The following is a 17,798-nucleotide window of genomic DNA, read 5'->3' as shown; positions in this document are numbered from 1 at the left end:
TTTTCCCTTATTTCCCTCAAAATGTATCCTGTGGCAGCAGGTAGTATTCTCCTTGCCAGGGACTTTATGGAAACTCTCTTTTTATTGTTTTGGTTTTTAACTTCATTTATTCTTTTATTGCTTGAAAACGTCATACACGGTTTGACGAAACCCACTCCTGTTTCAGTTCCTCCTCGATATTTTGGCATTTTCTTTCCTGATTTCCTGTGTTCATTTTGAAACCTGTCAGTTCAGTTGGTGTTGACCTCACGTGCGTGCGTGTATGACCACGTACTGAAGCATGTGGCCTCTCAGGTGCCACATATCCCCAAAAATCTGACTCTCCATTCCCTAGCACCTGTCGTCAGTTGTCAATAGCTCTCCAGCCAGAGGTAGGATCTCATGGCTCCTCATCCCCCATCCAGCCTGGGAGGTTATCTGGCCTGATCCTGCTCAGGTCTTCTATATCAGGCTGTTTTAAAAAGTGTACTCTGACTCCATTTCCTAGAATATGTCTTAAGCCACTATAGAAACATTTGCCTCATATCCATGTTTGTTGTGAGTGGAAGTTTATTAAGCAGTCTTTGTAGAGTTGATTAGATTTTTCCCTTTAAACTACATTGCTTTTTATCTGACTTCTCTGGGTAGCTCTGAAATCTGTGATCCTAACATCGGAGGTCAGATGATCATGTGCCCGCTTTGTGATGAAGTGTGTGATTACTGGAGACTGAATTCCACATGTCTTCATTCAAAGGTAAATGTGCAATTAGGAGGGGATGAAGACTGGAAGCTCCTTTCTATGGGGATGTGTTTCACATTAAGTGTTTTTGTTTTTGTTTTTCTATTGTGATGTTACTTTTACAGTTCTCCCATTTGTTTGATAATGAGTCAACTGTGTTCTTTGCGATCTTCATGGGGATCTGGGGTGAGTACAAGGCCTCCTACAAAGGAGTTTTCTTTGTATTATGACCTTTCATGAATTTATCACATTGTGTCTAATCTGTTGTATAACTTGGTCAATTGTTGTTGCTTTTCTTTTTACAACTAGAAACAGCTCTGGAATAAACTTTGCTTTTATTACAACAAGATCTCATAAAGTGCAGGCTGGCCTTGAGTTCTCTGTATGGCTAAGGGTGACCTCGAACTTCTGATCCTCCTGTCTCTGCCTCCTAAATTCTAAGATTACTAGTGTCTACCATCACACCAAGATTATGTGGTTCTAGGGATAGAACCCAGGGACATACGCATATTAGACCACACTCTATACATTGAACTATATCCCCAGCTCCTGAAAGAATTTTTTTTATATTTATACAACAATCTTCTAAGAATAATTCTTAGCATGCAAATTTGCAAAGAAAATATATACATACAACTTAAAAGCTTTGCTACATATTTATGTGACATATAAAATTGGACTTTTATGTACATTCTGGTTTTATTTTTCAACACTAGCGATGCCAGAAGGTTGACAAGCTCTTTGGTCATATGTAGTCTGATGGATAGGATGTCATTTCATTCTGGTTTTAATGTGCACAATTTTCATCTTGTTTATTTGATATTCACTAATCATTGGACTTCCTTTGTCACTGGAAGCAGTTTTAGTGTTGTAACTCTTTGCTAGCACTTATGTAACAAGCAAAGGAATCCTTTGCACCATATATTGCAGATATTTCTAAACTTACCATTTGCGTTTGATCTTATGTTGGGGTCAGGAGAACCTTTATTATGTAACCAGATTGATCATAAGCATTTTTTCTAACTTTTCTTAAGCTGTGTTTTAATGTAGTTCACCTAAGATGTGTAGCCACACATGATTTATGTCAGAAACATAGACGTTTCATTTCACTCAGTCTTGATTGTGATTTGTCAGCTTCTACAGTGTCCACTCTAGGGCAGACAGTGTTCTACATGCAGAGCTTAAAATGTGTCCATGTATTGCCTTTAACCCAAAGCACGTACACATGACTATGGTCACCTCAGAACAAGCATCTTCATGACTTTAGTTTCCAAAGTTTCAAGGTTGAACTCATTGTGTGCTAAAATATATTTTCAATGCTGTCCTCTCCCAACCCCCTCGTTTTCTTTCTCTTTCTTTCTTTTTTTGCTTTCTATTTCTATTTCTCTTCCCTTTCTCTCCCCTCCCTCCTCTTCTTCCTCTTTCTCTTCCTCTTCATCTTCTTCTTTTTCTTCTTCCTCCTCCTCTTTTGCTCCCCCCCTTACACACATACACAGAAAGGACTGAGCCTAGCTCCTCATGCATCCTAGGCAGGAGTCTATAACTACACTTCATCCCTGGACCTTGTTTTTTGCTTTTTTATACTGAGTCAGGAAGTTTCTCAGGCTGTTCTTGAACTCAGTCTAACCAAAGCAGGCCTTTGAACTTGCTTCCTCCTTCAGTCTGTGATCAGCTTTCACCATCCACGTGTCTCCAACGGTTCTCTTTCTTGTACTTAAATCTCATTTAAGTTCAATCTAAAATGCTCAAGCAAAGAATCTCTATATATTACAGAAATTTCTTTTCAATGATATTCAAATCTTGAGATTCTTGTGGATTTATGTAGTCTCAAGAAACCCATAGAAATCATAAAAGTAGTTTGGGTGTTAGACTGTATCTTTTCTATTTTCATGTAATACACTTTTGCTTTTTCCATGATGTGACATCTTTTGTCCCCATCTGTGTTATCTAGTTTTCTTAATATTTCCTTAGATTAACAATCTTGACATGAGAGGAGTATAACTGTTCAGTGAGCCTAAGAGTCACCAAATTCTGTTTCTAAAAGTTATACCAATTGTTAGTGTTTAGCTAATGTCAAGATGAAATATTATGACAGAATGAGGGAATAGATAGATGATCTGGAAATTTAAAGCTTTAACTATTAAGAAATTAACTTGGATTTTCTTAATTTTCTTAATTTATTCATTATTATTTAATGCTAAAATCAGTAGTCACTGATAAACACAGCATTAAAAGCAAGTGCCATTTCCAACTGACAACTTGTGAACTGCTTTGCAAACAAAGCAATTGACAAAAGAAGTGAAAGTTTCTGTTTTAAGATTTATTTTTATTATTTTCAATTCTGTGTGCATATGTGCATATGCGCACATGTGTGTACATGACATCAGGTGCCCAATGAAGTGAGAAGTGGCATTGAATCTCATGGAGTTCGAGTTAATGGATGTTGTGAGCCTCCAGATGGAGGTGTTGTGGACTGAACTTGAATCCTCTGCTTGAGCAGCAGGCTCTCTAAATTGCAAACCACGACTCCAGTCACTAGGGTTGCTGTCTTGCTATTTTTGTTTGTGCAACTATTGATGCCTTTACCGATACTTTCCTCCCCTGAAGTCACACTGTTTCTGGAGTTTTGGAAACAGCGGCAAGCCAGGCTTGAGTATGAGTGGGATCTGGTGGACTTTGAGGAACAGCAGCAACAGCACCAGCTGCGGCCTGAATTCGAAGCTATGTGTAAACACAAGAAGATGAATCCTGTGACAAAGGTACAATAGATATGGTGCAGGAATTTGCCCTAGTAGACCCTCTGTTATTGGCTGCCCTAGAATGGTGTTCCATCAGCAAACAAATGAATTCATAAAATTCCTGTGTTTTTCATATATATGAAAATGTTCAAACACATTGACAAATAGAAAGCTATCATTAAACCCATGGGTGGACCTGCTACCCAACACTGCATGTTCACCTCATGGACAGCATTTTGTCACATGTATCTATATACTATCCTTTCCCGAGATTACTTTTAAAGCAAATCCAGTATGTCAGAACACTGCGTAGGTGATTTTACTACTAGATGATAAAAAGGGAAATAGAAGCTAATGTGAATGGAAGTGAGATGATGTGTTCAGCTTAAACAGTAAATGTATAAAGATAGGGATGTAAGAGTGAAGACTTTATTTAATCAAATTTCTCTTTGTGTGGTGCCTTTGCATTGATTGCCATGGAAAAGTCACTTCCTTGGAGCTAAGAAAGTTCTAGTTTTCAATTCATGAACCATAAAACTGGCTGTGTATTCCTGACTGAGGCTTTACGCTTTGTGTAAGTTCACTGTTCTTGTGTGAGGGTAGAAAATTCTTTGCTTCCAGAAGCCAGAATGTTAGCTACATCGGCTAGGATCCCCAAATTGCTATAAGAAAGACAACGTACCCCACCTCAGATTCCATATCCTCTGTAGACACTCCTCTTTTCTTAAGGGCACCATTGTAGTGTAACTTCCAAAATTCTTTTCACACTTTAAGAATTTGCCAAATATCTCCTAAATTTTATTGAAATATCACAAAAAATGTCCAGTATGTATAACATCGGGTTATTCTGGGTGTTGTGTGACTTACTATTTATTGTTGTTGCTATGATAAAATACAATAGCCAAATGCAACCTATAGAAGAGTTTAGTTTTTGCTTGGGTGACAAAGGGAAAATCCATGAGGTCAGGAAACACACAGTAGCTAAATCATGAATCTAAAGATCATAATCATCCATACCCAGGAAGCAGGGGGTGAGAGAAAGAGAGTGAGAGACAGAGAGAGAGAGAGACAGAGAGAGAGAGAGAGAGAGAGAGAGAGAGAGAGAGAGAGAGAGAGACAGAGAGAAAACAGAAAGTGGAGTTAGCCTAAAGATACTCCAAGATTCTCACACTGATATAATTCCTCCAGCAAGATTACACCTCCTACAGGTTCCATACAGTGTCATCGGCTAGAGACTAAGCGTTCAGTCATCTATGATGACTGAGGTAGAAAAGCCTGACCTATTGTTTGGGGACTTCATATGCTATAAAGCAAGTAGGGGACACTGCAGAAAAATTAAATTGAGTCTCACTGTATCTCAGTGGCTAGAGCTGGGCTTTGTCTCTTCTCTGTCAGGCTCTGGAGGCCACTGCAACCTAGCACTTAGGAAGCAGGTTGCCTCAATTATCTCTTTTATCTTAGGTGGAATGTCTCTTGTGGTCTAATGGCCTTCTATTCAAGGGAAGGTATCACTTTCCATGAGCTATGTGACCAGAGAGCCAATTATGTGGACCCTACCTTCAACATACTCCTTGATATTCCTACTGTCATTTGGAGTCTCAACTGTGAGAACAAAGGATTACTTTGTCATTTTTCTAATATTACAGGAAATGGAGCCACACATGCCTCTGTGCCACCGCATCCCATGGTACTTTGTGTCAGGGACCACGGTGACCTTCGGGGTAAGCAGCGTTTTGGAATCCTTTATTACTTCTATAAACATAGTCATCCATGGACCACAGTTATCGCCACAGCTCTCTCTGTATCAGTTCTCAGATCATTCCTACAATGGTCCATTTTTCCTACATTGCCTATACCTCTTATACAAAGCATGCCATAATTTACATAGATTTTTCCCAATATTGAAATTTATAGAAAGATATGGGGGAAGGGTGGAAATCCCTGACTTCACAGCCCTTTCCTGTATGTCTGATTGACTGATACCTTGAAACCGAAGAAAAGTGTCACATTCATCTTACAGTTTCTGGTTAGTGTTATCAACATCATTCATTGGCCTTTATTTCCCTTAAAGTATCTATACATGTGATTGAGCAATTAAACTATGAAACTTCTTTTTCCTTGTTGAAATAAGCAAACTAAAATCTGAGGAAGACAACTCCTGTGGTGAGGCAGTGGGTTTCTCTCCACATCTATAGGTAATACATTAATTTGCCAACATGATTTTTTCATTTCCTTCCCCTTCCTAATTTGGGAATGCTCTACAGTTAGCCTTTAATTTGGGAAATAAGGGTGAGAGAATCTTAATTGGAGGTGAAAACTATTAAACTACAAATTAAATATTGTAGACTGTTTTTTCAACTTTTCCATTGTATATACACTATACTTTTAAACAAGATATAAAATATTTTTATATCTTGAAAGAGTTGGCTGGCATATACCTTTTAGCTTATATAACAACTTTTAGAGGAAAAAATGAATAAAAATGGGCACGGACAGGGCACCACAGGCTCAATTCTGATAAATTAACTAGGAAGCATGGTCCTAGAATGGTTGTTCTGTTTTTCTACTTATCAGTCAATTTGATTTGCTTCCTCAACTTTGGAATAGAGTTTCTCAGTCACTGAATTCATATGGAGCTGCTTTGCAATGTACAATGTATACAGTGTCACTAAAGCCTAGAGTTCTGGCAGATGTTCCCTGAAAGGATTATTTTTATTTTCTTTAAAACCTTAAGAGATAATTTATATTGATAAAAATAATCTAGATAGATAATAGATAGATAGATAGATAGATAGATAGATAATAGATAGACAGATAGATACATGAAGGGTAGATAGATGACTGACAGACAGACATAGAAACAAGCAGATAGACAGATAGACAGATGATAGATAGATAGATAGATAGATAGATAGATAGATAGATAGACAGACAGACAAAGGATAAATGATAGATCATAAATTGACTTCAAAAGCTACATCAAAACATAGCAGACTGGGGTAAGATTTACAGATATGGTTGTCATTTGTAAACACTATGAGAAAATGAATAAAAAAGATGAATTGTAGTCACCTCTCATATTGCTATGAAGTAACTGACAAGAATCAACTGAAGGGAGGAGTTTGTTTTTATTTTAGTTCATGGTTCCAGGACATACACCAGCACAGCACAGCATGTGTGGCAATGGGAGCATGCGGAAGCAGGTCACGTTGCATGTACAGCCACAAAGCAAAAAGAGATAGATGCTGGCACTCAGTTCACTTTTCCTTTTATATTTCTGCCCAGATCTCAGGCCCATGGAGTGGTGTAACCCACAGTTAAAATGGTTCTTTCCACCTCAATTAACTTAATCTAGATAAACCCACCAACAGTCCAGAGGCTTGTCTCCTGTCAACCTGACAATATGATCCATCACAGTTTTTCCCTATTTTATGTTGAACTCATAGCCACCAAATGGTTAAGCCTTCCACCTTGCCAATGGCCTATCTGTTGCCTCTATGGTAAGAAAAATTGCTTTGCCCAAGGTGCTGCTATGCAAATATAACAAAATGGGAAAATGGCATACCCAGTGAGTCTTGGCTCTCCCCTCAGATGGCTCTCCTCCTCAGCAGCATGGTGTCCATCATTGTCTACCGCCTGTCAGTCTTTGCTACTTTTGCCAGCTTCATGGAAAGCGAAGCCACCCTGCAGAACGTGAAAAGCTTCTTTACCCCGCAGCTGGCCACTGCTCTCTCTGCATCATGCCTGAACTGCATGGTCATCTTGATACTGAATTTTTTTTATGAAAGGATATCTAACTGGATTACGAAAATGGGTAAGCTGAGCAAATTATGAAGAGTGATTTGGATATGGGTTGCAGCCAACATTGCATCTCCATCTTCGAACCCTCTTTCACATTGTTGACATTTGAAGGGATCAATTATCAGGCTGTTTTGTGCTCTAAGTAAATCCACACCTGATTTTTACAAATTCCTTAAGATTCACATTCAGTTATTTCATATTGGAAGCAAGAAAACTCTTAAAGAATTCAGGACTCCTTGGCCATTTTTTGAGGACTCTTATCACAGTATTCCCTGGGTGGACCTAGCTGAACCCTGGTCAGAATCTACACTGTACTAAAATCATGAGTTTTTTTCCCTGTACTTGAAAGGTATTTGCTTCTGGAATTCATTATGAAATACGAAAATAAATAACAAAAGCAAGACACTGCATCAGTCCCCTCTTTCTTGGATCTAGAACATGGTACTTGTCTGTTTAGGCAGCATCTGTTGCAAAGTAGATTATTTTCTTGTTGAAGTTTTAAATTTTCTCCTCAAAGGGGAAGATGGTGGAGTTGTAGGTTAAAGCTAGGATTTGAGAAAGGAGTGCTGAAAAGAGCATCGATTCAAGTTAGCGATAGACAAGGTTAGCCACTTAACAGACAAGGGCATCCCTTCTCACAGCACTCCTTGCGACCCTACCCAGGCTCTGTGTTCATTCCACTGCTCTACATAGAGGGGGAAGAACACTAGGCAAGCACTGTTTTGAAGTAGTCCTTGCATCATCTTGAAATTTTGAGTTCTAAGTCAAGTTTACATTCTCTAGGCAAAACCAAGAGAATAAATCATAGCAAATAAACTGTTCTTAAAGATACCAAGAAGTCATGGATTTCTTTAGTGAAAAGCATTCCTGTCCTCCTATCAGAGGCATTTGCAATGAACGCAAGTGAGCTTCATCAAAATGGAAGATATTGTGTCCTTAAAATTATTTTTTCCTACTTCTGAAAGTGTCATTGGGAGTATCTGGGTCAGCTGTTTTACTGAGAAATTATCAACTTATGAAATTAAGTGTGTTCCCTTACTCATTGGGCTCTTCACAGTGTTCTAGCAGGCTTGGGAAAGAATCTAATATTTTCTTATCTTTAGAATTCATTAAATTACAAACTATGATTGCATTTTTAGCGAAGGGGAGAGAAAGCACATGCTACCTCTGCCAGCATTTGCCTTACAGTTAAGTTCATGAGAGGAAAGTATAATGTAGTTAGAAACATCTTAGCCCTTGGCATAAGCTAACCTGGTTTCAACCTGCTTGACCGTGGGTAAAGGGGAGATAAGCATGATGGGATTATCTGTAGTGTCTAGCAGTGATGGGGACCGGTACTTCCAATCTTATAGGCATTCAAATTGCACATTCAGTCTTATTCCTACAGAAATTCCCACCATTGAAATGTAGTGACTGCTCCCCTAGATTTTCACAGCTGTGGGATCAATACATTATGACCAACAGAAAGCCAGGACAAACACAGAACTCTTTAATATTGATCAACTGAGGTCAGAGTTAAGAGCATTTTCACAAATTTTTAAATGGTAGGAATAGCATTCTAAGTTTAGCATTCAGGGAAATGCATTTATCCTTGATGGTTATTATTGGCAGAGATACCTCGAACTCACCAGGAGTATGAGAGCAGCCTCACTCTGAAGATGTTTCTCTTCCAGTTTGTGAACTATTACTCATCTTGCTTCTATGTGGCCTTCTTTAAAGGGAAGCTCGTGGGATATCCTGGGAGGTACACATATATGTTCAACATATGGAGAAGCGAAGAGGTAAGAACTCTCTTCTAGGTCAGATGTGTGGCCTCAGATAATTAAGACCTGCCATTCTCTCTAGCACTAACTTAGATACTGTCAAGTCGACACTGACTCCATTGCTGGGAGCCTATCTGGCACCTGTTCTCTCTCTGGAGAGCAGCCACTGGGGGTGTAGCATTGGCAGTTTGAGCGAGGCAAAAATTGGTTTTGTGTGAGTAAAAGTAGTTTACTATGAAGAGTATTTATTTACCTTTCTTAACTCTCTTTTATTCTGGAGCCAGAAACTGCTGGCTTCAGGCAATTAACATCTGCAGTGTAGTTGGGGTGGAGGGTAAATAAAGATTCGATTATTCTGGCTCTCTGTTCTTTCTCCATAAGTCCTCTCATTGTTCAGGTAAGAGATTTGGAGTTTCTTAATGCCTTGAGAGCCAGGAAAAGAATGTCAGGCATGCAGAAAGAAAATCTCTTACAAAGGCAATATGCACAGACACACATACACTCATAGACACACATTCTGGTTACCACTAACCACTTGTCTCATCAATTCCACAAGTGTCCATGTATATGTACACAGACACACACACACAGACACACACACTGACACACACACACACACTATACATATATATATATTAAATGTGTATATAAATGTATGTATATATACATTATATCTATATCTATATATCTATATCTATATCTATATCTATATCTATATCTATATCTATATCTATATCTAGATAGATAGATAGATAGATAGATAGATAGATAGATAGATACATATATATGTATATGTATGATAAAGAAAGATGAAATAAAAGCCCCCAGGAACAAGTTTCATTGAGCAAGTACCAATACAGAAAAAATTCACTCCAGATGAAAAATAACAACCTTTGTGCTCAGAAAAGGAAAATGCTTCTATGTTTTTATTGACAAAAGTAAGAAAAAAAACATAAGAAAGAAAAAAACCTCATCCTCTTTATTGTTGAAAGAAGAAAGGCTTATCTATTACTGAGAGAAAAAAAAACTTTTTATTGCTGAATGAAAGAAATCTTGTCCCTTATTGTCATCATTCTTAATTGTTATACTTTCTCAAGAGAATAGATCACATGGTTTTCTAAGTGGTTTTACATTCCAAAACAAGTTCATCACAAGTTCAAAACATTAATTCAAGTCGATACATCGAATAAGGAGTTTCATCAGGAGTGCTTACATGTGTTTCCATCAAGACTAGTACGTAATTAAATATTCATTATCTGTTACTAGCTCCACAATTCATTAAAAGTTTAAAACAATAACTCTTATGTCATAAGTTAGCACAGTTTCGTCAAGAGGCAAATCACCTGCCTTGTATCTCATTAATTTTGAAGTTTTGTATAGATAAGTCCAGTCAATATTTTATCTTTTGTCTTTCCACCTACAGAAAATTGTACATCCTCAGTTTATTACATTTAGTTATCAGATAATGGTTTCAAAGATAGCCTAGAAAAATTGTTTTCCCTGATTGTAAATATGTTCCAAGTCTGCTTTCTATCTGAGTGCAATTAGCCTGTGACACAGGAAGGTTTTCAGAACTCTAGTTATGGCTTTCATACTATAAAGAGCTCAAAATTACTTGTATAAATTTAGGAATTCTATAGAATCATTATTAAGAAATGTGAAATCACCAATTTGCCTACAATAGCATTACTACAAGTGTGTATATCTTCATTGATCTGCATAAAATTTGCCTAATAGGGTAGGCTAATGCCCAGGAATTATTAGACTATCTTAATACTGACAGAAAAGACATAACAATAATGGGAATAAATCTTGAGATAAGATCTCTAAAGGCCTTGCAATTCAACATTTTACCCATCAAGGCCATTAAAACAATGGGTCTTATCTAGAAAGTCTCTTGTTAGTTTTTAGCCTCTCCTAGATTGCTTCTGACACTCCATCCATTGATCAGTTTTATCATCTCTTTGATATTTAAGTTTTCTTTGAGCAAAACTTGATTTGGGGCCTGTTTTGGCTTCTTTTTCTGTTACTATGATAAAATACCCTGAAAAAATCAACTTAAAGGTTAAAGGGTTTATTTCCTCTCACTATTCAAGAGTATAGTCAATCGTGGCAAGAAATTCAAGACACCAGAAACTTGAAGCAACTGTTCTGATCTCATCCACAGTCAGAAATCAGAAAGCAATGAATGCCTGCTGCCGCTCAGCTTCCTTTCTCCACTTATCCTTACCCAGGATTCCATCTAGGGAATGGTGCCACCCACCAGGTCTTCTCGCTTCAATTACTAATATAAAAATCATCCTTCATATGCATGTCCAGAGGCTCTTTGCCCAGGTGGTTCTGCTACATTTTAACCGATTGACAATTGATACTATCAAAGAGCCTATCTATGGTTTGGCAATAAAATGTAAAGTAAGTAGAATAGGACTTTTATTCCTGAAAGAATCAAGCAAAGGGTCATGAATCAAGATGGGGCTCTTCAATGGCTCATTTTACATGACCAATGTTTTCTGAACTGGTCACATGAAAATTATGCCACTTTTTAACCCTAGCCCAGACAGACATAAGGATTCATATTTTGTTGTTGTTGTTGTTGTTTAAGAATAAGACTAAAAATAATATCTCCAGCACAGTTCAGAAATGGATGTGATACAGTCATAAATGGTCTGTAGGGCCGATTTGCTCCTGAATTCTATCACTGCCTGATCGTATTATAACTCCTGACTATAACTTTTGAGTTTCAAACATTCCAGATGCTGCAAAATTCTCTTTATCCTCCTCTATCTCTGTTTTCTCCTCTTTTGTTTCTCAACAGTGTGGTCCTGCAGGCTGTCTGATAGAGCTGACCACCCAGCTAACCATCATCATGATTGGGAAACAGCTTTTTGGAAACATCCATGAAGCCTGTCAACCGTACGTATGACTCACCCATTGCATATTTGATTCAAATAAGTGTAAGAAGATGGGTATATTTATTACTGTCACATTATTTTTAATCCTATTCAATCTGCTCTTCCTCCAACTCCTCTTAGTTCCACTACTCTCTATCTCGCCACCCACTTCTAACTTCCTCTTCTCTTTTTCACTTTTCTTTTGCTGTGCTACATTAGGTTCATTTATACTGTCCATGTACTCTTGAATGTGTGGCCATCCATTGTAGGTTGGTCAACATACCAGGGGTCACAGTTTTAAAGAAAGATGACCCATTCTAGAGGAATCACTCCACTCAGACCAGTGAACACCTAACTGGTCTATTCCTGTGAAGACAACATATCCTGAACCATCCTAGAGGAACCACTGCACTCAGAGCAGCAGGATTTTAGGATCCCAGAGGCGGCCTGAGTCCCAGGAGTTCTTCCACCCAGGAGTTTAGGATCACAGGATCACAGAGACATCTGAATTCTGAGGAGTTCTGACACAAGCAAGATAAACTGGAAAGTCAGACACAATGAACACAGGTAACACTAGAGTTAACCAGATGGTGAAAGGCAAGCAACAGAAACCAAAGTTACTTGGCATCATCAGAACCCAGTTCTCCCACCATAGCAAGCCATGGACATCCCTTCACACAGGAAAAGCTGGATTCAGAATTAAAATCACTTCTCATGATAATGATAGAGGATTTTAAGAAGGATATAAGTAACTCACTTAAAGAAGTACAGGAGAACACAGATAAACAGGTAGAAACCCTTAAAGAAGAAACACAAAAATCCCTTAAAGAATTGCAAGAAAACACAACCAAACAGGTGAAGGAATTGAATAAAACCATCCAGGATCTAAAAATGGAAACAGAAACAATAAAGAAATCTCAAAGGGAGACTACCCTGGAGATAGAAAACGTAGGAAAGAGATCAGGAGTCACAGACTCAAGCATCACCAACCAAATACAAGAGATAGAAGGCAGAATCTCATGTGCAGAAGATACCATGGAAAACATTGACACAACTGTCAAAGAAAATGCAAAAAGTTCATAACCCAAACCATCCAGGAAATCCAGGACACAATGAGAAAACCAAATCTAAGGATAATAGGTATAGATGAGAGTAAAGATTCATAACTTAAAGGGCCAGTAAACATCTTCAACAAAATTATAGAGGAAAGCTTCCCTAACCTAAGGAACGAGATGCCAATAAACATACAAGAAGCCTACAGAATGCCAAACAGACTTGACCAGAAAAGAAATATCTCTCGTCACATAATAATCAAAACATCAAATGCACAAAACAAAGAAAAAATACAAAAGCAGTAAGGGGAAAAGGTCAACTAACATATAAAGGTAGACCTATCAGAATTACACCTGACTTCTCACCAGAGACTATAAAAGCCAGAAGATCCTGGACTGATATCATACAGACCCTAAGAGAACACAAATGCCAGCTCAGACTACTATACCCAGAAAAACTCTCAATCACTATAGATGGAGAAACCAAGATATTCCATGACAAAACCAAATTTGCACAATATCTTCCCACAGACTCAGCACTTCAAAGGATAATTGATGGAAAACGCCAACACAAGGAAGGAAACTAGAACCTAGAAAAAGCAAGGAAGTAATCTTCCAACAACCCCAAAAGAAGATAGCTACACAAACATAATTCCACCTCTAATAGCAAAAATAACAGGGAGCAACGATCACTTTTCCTTAATATCTCTTAACATCAATGGACTCAATTCTCCAATAAAAAGACAGACTATCAGACTGGATACATAAACAGGACTCAGAATTTTGCTGCATACAGGAAACACACCTCAGTGACAAAAAAAAACACTACCTCAGAGTAAACGGATGGAAATCAATTTTCCAAGCAAATGGTCCCAAGAAGCAAGCTGGAGTAACTATTCTAATATCAAATAAAATCTATTTTCAACCAAAAGTAATCAAAAAATATAAGGAAGGACATTTCATACTCATCAAAGGAAAAATCTACCAAGGTGAACTCTCAATTCTGAACATCTATGCTCCAAATGCAAGGGCACCTACATACATAAAAGAAACTTTACTAAAGTTCAAAAAACACACTGCACCTCACACAATAATAGTGGGGGATTTTAATACCCCACTCTCAGCAATGTTCAGATCATCGAAACAGAAACTAAACAGAGACACATTGAAATTAACAGAAGTTATGAACCAAATGGATTTAACAGACATCTATAGAACATTTCATCCTAAAACAAAAGAATATACCTTTTACTCAGCACCTCATGGTACCTTCTCCAAAATAGACCATATAATTGGCCACAAAACAGGCCTCTACAGATACAAAAAAAAAATGAAATAATCTCTTGCATCCTATGAAATCACCACGGACTAAGGCTGGTCTTTAATAATGACAAAACCAATGGAAAACTCACATGCATTTAGAAACTTAACAATGCTCTACTCAATGATGACTTGGTCAAGGAAGAAATAAAGAAAGAAATTAAAGGCTTTTTAGAATTTAATGAAAATGAGGAAACATCATACCAAAACTTGTGGGACTCCATGAAAGCATTGCTAAGAGGAAAACTCATAGCTAGCTCTAAGTGCCTACAAAAAGAAACTGGAGAGAGCATACATTAACAACTTGACAGCACACCTGAAAGCTCTAGAACAAAAAGAAGCAAATACTCCCAAGAGGAGTAGAAAGCATGAAATAATCAAACTCAGGGCTGAAATCAACCAAATAGAAACAGAAAGAACTATACAAAATACCAACAAAACCAGGAATTGGTTCTTTGAGAAAATCAACAAGATAGATAAACTCTTAACCAGATTAACTAGAGGGCACAGACAGTATCCAAATTAATAAAATCAGAACTGAAAAGGGAAACATAACAACAGAAACTTAGGAAATTCAAAAAATCTTCAGATCCTACTACAAAGGCCTATACTCAAAAAAATTGGAAAATCTGGATGAAATGGACAATTTTCTAGACAGATATCAGGTACCAAAGTTAAATCAGGAGCAAATAAACCATCTAAGTAGTCCAAAAACCCCTGAAGAAATAGTAGAATTCATTAAAAGTCTCTCTACCAAAAAAGCCCAGGTCTACATAGTTTTAGTGCAGAATTCTATCAGACCTTCAAGGAAGACCTAATACCAATTCTCTTCAAACTATTCCACAAAATAGAAACAGAAGGCACATTACCCAATTCGTTCTATGAAGCTACAATCACACTCATAAACCTCTCAAGGATCCAACAAAGAAAGAGAACTTCAGATAAATCTCCGTTATGAATATTGATGCAAAAATACTCAATAAAATTCTAGCAAACTGAATCCGAGAACACATCAAAACAATCATCCATCATGGTCAAGTGGGCTTTATCCCAGGAATGCAGGGATGGTTCAATATTTGGAAATCCATCAATGTAATCCACTATATAAACAAACTCAAAGAAAAAACCACATGATCATCTCACTAGAAGCTGAGAAAGCATTTGACAAAATTCAACATCCCTTCATGGTAAAAGTCTTGGAAAGATCAGGAATTCAAGGCCCATACCTAAACATAGAAAAAGCAATATACAGCCCGCGTGTGTGCACCTTATCTTAGCTGGTCTGCCCGATCCCCCCTGAGCGTGAACCTTAGTTCCCCGTGCGGTCCCATTTCCACTTCAAGAAGATGAAAGAAACGATCATGAACCAGGAAAAACTTGCCAAACTGCAGGCACAAGTGCACATTGGTGGGAAAGGAACTGCTCGTAGAAAGAAGAAGGTGGTTCACAGAACAGCCACAGCAGACGATAAAAAGCTGCAGTTCTCCTTAAAGAAGTTAGGGGTAAACAATATCTCTGGTATTGAAGAGGTGGACATGTTTACAAAACAAGGAACAATGATCCATTTTAACAAACCTAAAGTTCAGGCGTCTCTGGCAGCAAACACCTTCACCATTACAGGCCATGCTGAGACAAAGCAGCTGACAGACATGCTTCCCAGCATCCTAAACCAGCTCGGTGCAGACAGTCTGACTAGCTTAAGGAGACGGGCCGAAGCTCTGCCTAAACAATCAGTGGATGGAAAAGCACCACTTGCTACTGGAGAGGATGATGATGATGAAGTTCCAGATCTGGTGGAGAATGTTGATGAGGCTTCTAAGAATGAGACAAACTGAATGGAAGCAACTTCTGAAGAAGATGACATTTGCAGAAGTTACAGGAGCTGCTATTTTATATCATGACTGCTTTTTTAAAAAAATTTGTTTATTATGGATCTGATAAAATCTAGATCTTTAATATTTTTAAGCCCAAGCCCCCGGACAGTGCAGCTCTTTTCAGTTTCGCTTATATCTAATTCTTTGCGGCAAATTAAGCTGAAAAAGCCTGGGAATAAAGTTTGGAAAAGGTTAATAAAATTCTTTGCCTAGTTAAAAAAAAAAAAAGCAATATACAGCAAACCAGTAGCCAACATCAAACTAAATGGAGAGAAACTTGAAGCAATCCAACTAAGATCATGGACTAGACAAGGCTGCCCACTCTCTCCCTACCTATTCAATATAGTACTGGAAGTCCTAGCCAGAGCAATTAGACAACAAAAAGAAGTCAAAGAGATACAAATAGGAAAGGAAGAAGTGAAAAATATCACTATTTGCAGATGATATGATAGTATACTTAAGTGACCCTAAAACTTCCACCAGAGAACTCCTAAACCTGATAAACAACTTCAGCAAAGTGGCTGGTTATAAAATCAACTCAAACAAATCAGTAGCCTTCCTCTACATGAAAGATAAACAGGCTGAAAAAGAAATTAGGGAAATGACACCCTTCACAGTAGTCACAAATAATGTAAAATACCTTGGTGTGAATCTAACCAAGCAAGTGAAAGATCTCTCCCAGGCTCATGGATTGGCAAGATTAATATAGTAAAAATGGCCATGTTGCCAAAAGCAATCTACAGATTCAATAGAATCCCCATTAGAATCCCAACTCAATTCTTCACAGATTTAGAAAGAGAAATTTTCAAATTCATTTGGAATAACAAAAAACCTAGGATAGCGAAAACTATTCTCAACAATAAAATAGTTTCTGGAGGAATCACCATCCCAGACCTCAAGCTGGACTACAGAGCAATAGTGATAAAAACTACATGATATTGGTACAGAGACAGGCAGGAAGATCAATGGAATAGAATTGAAGACTCAAAAATGAACCCACACATCTATGGTCACCTGATCTTTGACAAAGAAGCTAAAACTGTCCAGTGGTTAAAGGACAGCATTTACAACAAATGGTGCTGGTTCAGCTGGAGGACAACATGTAGAATAATGCAAGTCCAACCATTCTTATCTCCTAGTACAAAGCTGAAGTCCAAGTGGATAAAGGACCTCCACATAAAACCAGACACACTGAAACTAATAGAAGAGAAGGTGGGGAAGACCCTTGAATACCTAGGCACAGAGGAAAAGTTCCTAAACAGAACACCAATGGCTTATGCTCTAAGATCAAGAATTGACAAATGGGACTTCATAAAATTGCAAACTTTCTGTAAGGCAAAGGACACTGTCAATAGGACAAAATGACAACCAACAGATTGGTAAAAGATCTTTACCAATCCCACATCTGATAGAGGGCTAATATACAATATATACAAAGAACTCAAGAAATTAGACTCCAGACAACCAAATAACCCTAATAAAAAACGGGGTATAGAGCTTAACAAAGAATTTTCAATGGAGGAAACGCGAATGGCCGAGAAGCACCTAAAGAAATGTTCAGCATACTTAGTCATCAGGGAAATGCAAATCAAAACAACCCTGAGATTCCACCTCACACCAGTCAGAATGGGTAAGATTAAA

The 17,798-nt window shown here is 37.8% G+C and overlaps 1 protein-coding gene and 1 pseudogene across 1 annotated transcript in view; both read left to right on the top strand.

Moving 5' to 3' along the window:
• Positions 1–17,798, top strand: part of Ano5 (anoctamin 5) — a 77,008-nt gene that overhangs the window by 46,539 nt on the left and 12,671 nt on the right. The window contains exons 11-17 of the mRNA XM_028789212.1: positions 628–733; positions 844–904; positions 3,326–3,477; positions 5,103–5,177; positions 7,048–7,270; positions 8,869–9,038; positions 11,836–11,933. Coding sequence (XP_028645045.1) covers positions 628–733; positions 844–904; positions 3,326–3,477; positions 5,103–5,177; positions 7,048–7,270; positions 8,869–9,038; positions 11,836–11,933 — 885 coding nt within the window. The remainder of the gene's footprint in view (positions 1–627; positions 734–843; positions 905–3,325; positions 3,478–5,102; positions 5,178–7,047; positions 7,271–8,868; positions 9,039–11,835; positions 11,934–17,798) is intronic.
• On the top strand, positions 15,630–16,118 carry LOC114640290 (annotated as a pseudogene).

The sequence above is a fragment of the Grammomys surdaster genome, unplaced genomic scaffold (assembly GCF_004785775.1).
Source record: "Grammomys surdaster isolate TR1022 unplaced genomic scaffold, NIH_TR_1.0 125801, whole genome shotgun sequence".
NCBI classification, from domain to species: domain Eukaryota; kingdom Metazoa; phylum Chordata; class Mammalia; order Rodentia; family Muridae; genus Grammomys; species Grammomys surdaster.
This window is presented reverse-complemented; position numbering and strand designations above follow the sequence as displayed.